Source organism: Genypterus blacodes, unplaced genomic scaffold (genome assembly GCF_046128005.1).
Source record: "Genypterus blacodes isolate CSIRO-AG114 ecotype Tasmania unplaced genomic scaffold, CSIRO-AGI_Gbla_v1 ptg000120l_1, whole genome shotgun sequence".
NCBI lineage: Eukaryota > Metazoa > Chordata > Actinopteri > Ophidiiformes > Ophidiidae > Genypterus > Genypterus blacodes.
In genome coordinates, this window is record NW_027466923.1 from 2,443,361 (window position 1) to 2,451,392 (window position 8,032).

The 8,032-nt window shown below is 44.6% G+C and overlaps 1 protein-coding gene across 2 annotated transcripts; it reads right to left on the bottom strand.

Annotated features, from left to right (window-relative positions):
- Window positions 1–629: 629 nt before the first annotated feature.
- On the bottom strand, window positions 630–6,429 carry LOC143010178 (kidney mitochondrial carrier protein 1-like). 2 transcript variants are annotated; one of them, XM_076162385.1, is made up of 9 exons: window positions 6,223–6,427; window positions 5,964–6,111; window positions 5,786–5,880; window positions 5,457–5,542; window positions 4,363–4,458; window positions 4,142–4,266; window positions 3,929–4,052; window positions 3,253–3,333; window positions 630–2,779 (listed from the first exon to the last, which is right to left on the bottom strand). In XM_076162385.1, the coding sequence occupies exons 1-9, from the start codon at window positions 6,284–6,286 to the stop codon at window positions 2,738–2,740; spliced, it is 861 nt and encodes a 286-aa protein (XP_076018500.1). In that variant the 5' UTR covers window positions 6,287–6,427; the 3' UTR covers window positions 630–2,737. The 2 variants fall into 2 exon arrangements, with proteins under 2 accessions (XP_076018500.1, XP_076018499.1); XM_076162384.1 differs by having other exon boundaries at window positions 4,142–4,458; window positions 6,223–6,429.
- Window positions 6,430–8,032: the final 1,603 nt, after the last annotated feature.

Consider the following 8,032-nt stretch of genomic DNA (forward strand, 5'->3'; position numbering starts at 1 on the left):
AGAACCCTCGCTCTGATCCCTGGAACACAATGGATCCAGCCCCCTGCACCCTTGGGGGCACAGAGCAAATAATACCCATAATGCAGCACGTCTGTGACTACTGGAATCCCCGGAGGCCGTATTTGTCCTGTGCCAAAAGACGTGATGCCAGGCAGGCTGCCCACTTAGAAAATGGCAGTTCCTGGTACGACTCAGCCCTTCTTGTTTTTCCCCATTATTATAAAAGAAATCTTTCATGTATTCAACTCAACTTACAGATGTTTGGGATTTGCTGTAACGCTGATTCAACAGTGATATCAGCCAGTCTTACAAAGTGTCCTTGTAGCTCGGATGTGGATAAACTTTTCACTGCTTTTGACTTTGCTCTGTCTTTAATTGACGACTTGACACATTTAGGCTTGGGAAAGATCTTATGGTTTATAAGTAATTCCAGAATATAAAGGAAAGTCTTGACAATCTTTGGACTGTTGAGGAATCTGTATAGAAGTAGAATCATGTTAGAAAAGACAAGATCGATTCAAATGAAGAGGTGGTAAAGCAAACACATTGTTAAAGAGTTTGCAAGGAATTTAACTAAAGAAGATTCTAGAGAATACATTTGTACATGGAAAAATAAAGAAAAGTCTGGGTTTTTATTAAGAAATATAGATTAAGATAGATGTAGTGTCAAACTTTAGACAATTACAAAAGCTTCTTTATATCATTTTCAATGTTCTCTAACACTCAAACTTGCTTTATGTTCTGTCAGCACAAACCAAAGCCTCTAAATGAGGCCATTCACTACCTTGAAGGCTATTTGTCACATTTTGATTGATTGATTATGTGACTGCAAAGCCTTTTATGTGTCAAATAAGTAAAAAAAAGACTTTAGTTCCCAGAGTCAGCCTGTTATTGCCTCCGTCGAGCTCAGTGGTGTCGTTTGGAATCGAGTGAATGCAGCAACTTTGTCACATCAACAATAACTGGAGGTGTCACGCAGATGAAGCAGACACAAGAATAACAGCTCTCTCTCCCACAGCTAATAAGTCCCATGATGACGCACCCTAAATAAAAGAACAAGGCTGAAACACAGAGACCTAACCAGGTTCCCACCAATTTCCCTTGAGCTCCTATCATCTTCCCAAAACAGCTCTGATGAGGGGGAAAAACTGGGAATTTATCCACAGAACTAAATAAAAAACTACTCCATCTTAGCTTCCGCATCTCTGCTGCATAATTCATAAAGTGATTGTTTGCAGCCTGAACGTGTATTTGAAAGAAAGTGGGAGTCCCTGAGAAACAACAACACTGTGCCAGATTTGTGGGCCAAAGGTAGGAAAAAAAATATATCAAATGTCGTAGAAGCACTGTGGGCAAAAGTAACCCCACAGCGCCCCCGTGTGTCTGCACAGAGGACTGCAAGGCGGAATATTGTGCATCTTTAATTCCAAATATACACATATACAGCAATTTACCATCAGAATAATAACAAGGTGTAAAGGTGCAGCCACACAAACATTCTTTGCAATTCGTACAGTGAGCACAACTGCGTGCAAATACAGTAAAAAGTCAACCGGATGCACTTTAAAAATAAATACACTATACAGTGTGTGGACAGTTTAGAGGTAACGCTTTTAAAGCTGCAAATCAATAAATAAATCCAAATGAAAGGATTTTCCTGTAACACCCCTCAATGACAGAGTGGTGTAAGCGTTGAGGACTGTGCGGGGCTGACTGAGTGTATAGCGTGCAGGCTTATGTAACCAGTGCCTGTGAGGAATTGGAGTTATTGCAGTGACCTATATGGCTCAGGGGCGCAGGGAGTCATCCCGCCTGCCGCAGGTTTGATTTCCTATCTGCACTCTGGTGGGACCGCTTGTCTGTCCCCCCCCCCCCCCGCCACATAAGGGTGTGTGTGTGTGTGTGTGTGTGTGTGTGTGTGTGTGTGTGTGTGTGTGTGTGTGTGTGTGTGTGTGTGTGTGTGTGTGTGTGTGTGTGTGTGTGTGTGTGTGTGTGTGTGTGTGTGTGTGTGTGTGTGTGTGTGTGTGTGTGTGTGTGTGTCCTCTGTAAGCGCATACGCCGGCCTCCAAGCTGTTTATGCAAGTTCTATTACAGCCCGGTGTATTTTTGGCTTGAGCCGAAAGGAATTACTCTGGGGAGTCTCTTGGCGGATCTGGATTGAGGAAAAAAAATAAAAACAAATTAAAAGTAAAAACCACACCAGATGGATTCCCGGTGCCACTCGTGCACACTGAGGGGAACTGAACATTGTGACTGTCAGATGCTACAAACTGATCTCACTCTCAGTTCGTCTCTAACCATCATCACAAACTAAGGCACTCAGTCTGGAGGCGCCACCATAATAGAAACACAAACACCCCTCATGTTTTCTCCAAAGGAAACTGCCGAACCAATAAAAGAAGAATTAAAGAGTTGCTGTGTTGGGACCGGTGGGCGACTCTCCTGTTGATCAACCAATAAACATGAATCTTGTGGGCCAAACCAGGTGAAATAAAGGTTACAGTTAGGGTTTTGTATGTCACAGTGGCTTCCAGGCGTGTCCGGCTTACGGGGACATGTAGCTCGTATACGAATCAGGTTGCGGGTCTACATCAGCCCCCTTTCCCCTGCTCAGAGGTGCCATTAAAGATCCGTGCAGCCCGTTCCTTACTTGGCCCCCCTTCTGCTCTTCATCTGAGAGCGTTTCCGTACGTCGCTCTCTCTCTCTCTCTCTGCTTCGCCGCCTCGTCCCGCTCCTTCACACGTCCATCTTCTTCAGCTGCTCGTACGCCAGGAAGAACTGAGCGCAGGAGTCAAGGTCTACAGAAGTCACGAGGTGGAGAGATTGTCAGAAATGATGGGGAATGTGATGCGGGGAGGAGTTTTTGGTTCGGGTTCCTCAAAGCCTCCTTTTGTGGCCGTTCCCTTGTTACCTCAGTCTGTTCTGCCCCGAAACCCAAACAGTTTGTAATCTCATTACACTGGCCTGGTTGAAGAAGGATGACAAACGCTCTCTTAGCCCCCTCCTTCACATTCCCTGCTCCAGAATTTCTAATAGGATCTGGCCCATAGCAGAAATCCCCTTTTCCTCTTAACCCCGGCAATTGGGCTACCAAGGCAGGAGCGTACTTCTGTTACATAACGGGGTTAAACTGCTTTACCTCTCAGCTTCCGGTCAATGAAGCTCGGAATGCACAAAACTCTAATTTCAGAGTGTTGAAACACATAAGTGAGAATGTAAACAGACTCCAGATCAAATGGTAAAAAGGATACAATGATGTTCCAGGGTCCAAGGCGGAGCCAGTTGGGAAAGAAGCCCTTGTAGAGAGCCATGAAGCCCTCGGAGCGCCACGTCTGCAAAACACAACCTACGTGTCAAAACCTGTTTCACACAACCGATCACTCCCATGATAACCAACCAGAGCCCCCTGCATGTGTTCCACCTGAATCTGGGAACACCTGAACCTTAAGGGATCGATTCAGATGAACTTTAGGGCTTTGTTTGCTGATTCTGAGGTCTACAAATTTAATGATTAGAACTATTTTGGTGTATTTTACATCCAGAATGTGTTGAAGTTAGACATCTTTAAAGGATCCAAGGAAACAAGACGGGAAACTCGACTCCAAATGTGATCCGAGTTAAAATTATACTCAGTGTGATTGGGTCAGAGCCCATGAGATTGTCTATGCTGTGTGTGTGTGTGTGTGTGTGTGTGTGTGTGTGTGTGTGTGTGTGTGTGTGTGTGTGTGTGTGTGTGTGTGTGTGTGTGTGTGTGTGTGTGTGTGTGTGTGTGTGTGTGTGTATCCAAGCAGTCTCTCCATCCGGTGGTGAGATTGAGGGAACTAAAAATATCCCATTATATCGAATTATACATTTCCTCACACGACTTTTGTTACTCTAACTTCTCCTTCTCTTTCGTAAACATGTCCCCTCGGTCCTGTGACTGACCTGCAGCAGGCAGTCCACTGTTCCCTGGTACAGAGCTCCTCCCCTCTGGTTCATCATGCGGGTCCGCACTACATCCACAGGGTTGGAGGTCAAAGCTCCAGCCAGGCCGCACACGAAGCTGGAGCTGCAGTTAAGACATCGGAAGTTACTATGAGAATCTGTGAAACCTACAGTTGCTCGTTCATTTAACTTCCCCTTTCCGGTGCCACTTACACGAAGTGCGTGTACACGTTGTCGCCCATGAAGCCCGACAGGATCAGATGCTTCTTGGTGATGTCGTAGACCGGCAGCTCGACCCCGACGACGATGGCCGCACGCTGAGCCGTGAGAGAGACGCCCTGACAGAGAGAGAGGGACAGCAAGCGGATATGATGTCCGACCTCAAACTGATCAATCAATACAAAGAGCACAGCAGTGTTCAGGGGTGTGTTTACCTTCCACAGTCCTCTAGTTCCCTCCTGCTGGTAGATGTTGATGAAGTTACACATCATGCTCCCCTGGATCACATTCCCTTGAGCCTGCATGCGGATCTTAAGGGAACAGACAGGGAACAAAACACATACTTAGATCTTGGATTATGAAGGAATGCTGTACACTTGCCAAGCCCACAAACAAAAGCAAAGCACTGGTGGGGAATTCAGGGTCTCATTGGAATATATGTAGTGAAAACAAAAGCAAAGGAGAGTTTTGGTAAATTTTACAGTATTTTCTCCTTTCTGGTTTCCAGCAATCGCCCCTGTGCTTGGTATTTAGAAGTTGTTGTGGTTCGGGGAGGTTTATGATGACATCACTTACGAAGCCTGAACACGCCGAGAGCCAACATGCATGTTCCAAACTCTACATGTAGCTAATCGGGCAGAACGCCAAAAGGTCAGAGGCAAACATCTGCTTGTTAAAAAAATTAAAATAAAATAAAAACAAGTAGAAAAACTTTTTTTCAAAGTTACAAAGAAATTCATAAAAATCCATTGGTAACTCCATAAATTTCTTGTATTTTTCACTTCATTCTTGATCAGGATAAAAATAAATCTAGGACAACCAAACAAAAGTATCTAGAAAGATACAAATTCAGGATTCTAGAATGTTCTCAATTTTCACACACACACGCACACACACGCTCACACACGTTGATCCGTGGCCCCCTTATCATTTACAGAACACTATGTGAAGTTGAGAAGGGGTTCAGTCTATAAATAGCAGGACTTGGTGACATGATGTCGTTTACTCCAGTAGGCAGTCGACCAATGCAGCAGAATGCAGGTCTAGAAGGTCTGGACAACAGTTAAGATCTCATCCAGGAGAGCTCCACGTGTACCTTCAACCAAACAGGTCTGAATGTGCTTGTGGAGTTTTTCTTTTCCTGGAACGTTGCTGGCAGATGTCGTTTCAAGGAATGACATGAAACCTGCTCAACTGCTCAAACAGACTACACGAGGGAGAACTGGAGAGATCTGTGTGTGTGTGCACCTCATTAGCTGATCTGTCTCTGTCTCAGTGTGTGTGTGGGTGTGTGTGTGTTATTGGCTACCTTCAGAACATCGGTGGGGTTGGCGATGGATGAGGAAATGACACCAGCCAGCACGCCGCATGCCACATTAGTCAGCAACGTCTCATCTGAAACAAGAGAAGGGGAAGAGTGACAGAGCTGAATTTGATTCCATACGTTGTACAGTTTGCACAATCCAACACACACACAGAGACACACACATTCCTGACACATTCCCCTGAAAGGTCACAGAGGACCGCAGGCGTGTGCAACATATTTCTTTGCATGTTAAGTCTGTGTGTGTGAGTGAGAGAGAGAGAGAGAGAAAGAGAGAGAGAGAGAAGGAGACACGAACAGAGACTGGAGCTCACCTTCAGGCCTGTCAACCAGCAGACCTTTGAGTGTTTGGTATGTTCCGATCTTGATGGTACCATAGGAAGCCTGGCGCAACATGGCAGGGGCGAGTCTGTACAACACACATGGTTATAATAAAGTACAACAGACATACACAGACAGACAGACAGAAACACACTCACACAGCAGACTGACCCTGAATACAGAGCTTTGGGCCCCTCCTCTCTGCCTATCCGGGCTATGGCGTGCAGCATGCCCCGGTAGCGGATCTCTCGGTATTTACTGTCGCCCACTTGTCCTTGAACCTGGAGGCGAGTCTTTGCTAAATCTATCGGAAAAGTCCCTATAACACACATATGCACACACACAGGCACACAAAGCATCAGGCGTTTCCTTCATAGATGATACACCATTACGGAAGAGCCGCACGACTAACACCGCCCGCCTCACTCACCGCATTCCGCCGTGATAGAAGCCAGTCCGCCGAAAACAAACGGCTTCCAGCTGTTGTTAGACATTCTTCGGTTGTGGTGTTCCGTGTTAAAGCGTTCGGGTTCGGGTTGAACGTGAACTACAGGCGTTAAAAGGTAAAGCGGCGTTCTGTTCAGCTCGTCTCCACGTTCCTCCCGCCAGGCGCTACTGTGTGAACATAGCCGCGCCCATCCCGGCTCCCCTGTCACGCCCACTTGCTGTCACCTAGCAACCACGCCGGAGGAGGAAGTTGCGGGAGGCAGTTTTGTCTTTCGTTCTCTAGCAGAATAATGGCTTTGTTTTATAAATGCAAATTTACTCTCATACTTTTATGGCATTTGTGTTCATTTGCCATTCAAAAAGCTGCACTGTAAAATAAGGATCTTAATATTTATGTCAAGCCTCCCAAATTCCTAAAATCCTAATTTAATTCCTGAAAACTCTTTTACTTTTCACCAAAGTCAAGACACAAATTGTAGACGTTGAAAAAGAAAAGGCAAAACATTGAAAAGAGTTCATTGATCTTAGATTTTTACACGATCCAGGAAAATACATAAAGCACAAGTCCCATAAAGCTATGGAGGAAGTGTGGTGCAAGCCGTTTGTGTGTGTGTGTGTGTGTGTGTGTGTGTGTGTGTGTGTGTGTGTATGTGTGTGTGTGTGTGTGCGTGTGTGTGTGTGTGTGTGTGTGTGTGTGTGTGTGTGTGTGTGTGAGTGAGTGAGTGTGTGTGTGCGTATGTGTGCACACGTGAATATTGAATACACTTTGGCAACACTTACAACAGTGTTCATTGTTGACTCCCCCTCACATGATTTTCAGTCACATAACAAGAAACCACATTCAGCTGACACATCTGATCTTATTAAGAGGAATATAGTACTTTTTGTTGATTGTTTGATTTGCTATGATTGACCCCCAGGGGGCATTTGACATCACATCCTTATGTACCAAATTTGTGGTTGAGGTTGGAGACTAAACAATCAGCGTCTCACGTCAGAATGGAGAACCTCAACAACGGTGGTCATCATACATACCTGACCACAGGGGGGCGCAACAACAATCGTTACAACCAGAAAGACTGATCAGGAGTATCAACGACCCTGACCACGACTCCACAGAGGTTGAAACCTGGGAATCCCCACCAGTCTGCAAGATTAGAGGTGAAAGGTCAAGCCTTTGCATTCACATCTAATATTACTATTATCACGAAATAGCACAATTACATATAAGATATTTATTTTCCTTACATACTTCCATCCTGTACACATGGGGCAGTTTTACCTTGCCGCCACTAGAGTTCAGTACAACACTACTGTAATATTATTTCCAACACCAAAGCCTACTGCAAAGATTAATGACGAGCCATTAGAGGGGTGACTGATGTCTCACACCCTAAAGAAATATAGATTATATGCAGGCTATGCACTTCCTGCTTAATGATGAGGTACAAATTGCAGGAGGTCAGAAGTAAAATGATTAAGAAGACAATAAAAATAGTGACCTGCTGTTAAAATAGTCATCTTACTTTGATATATATTTGAAATGTATTTAATAAATCTGGTTAAGCTGGATGGAAGATGTTTAGATATTCTTCACACATTAAAGAGGAGGGTTAACAAAAAAATAAGAGAAACAAGGATAAAACAGATGGTGACTTGGTATATTTAGATAAGTGTCACATGTCTGCATTGAAAACATTTAGGATAAGGAACCGACAGGGGCATTTAGATCAACCAGTCTATGATTTTCTATAGTAAAATAGGATTTGGAGGATTTGATTTTTTTATGGATG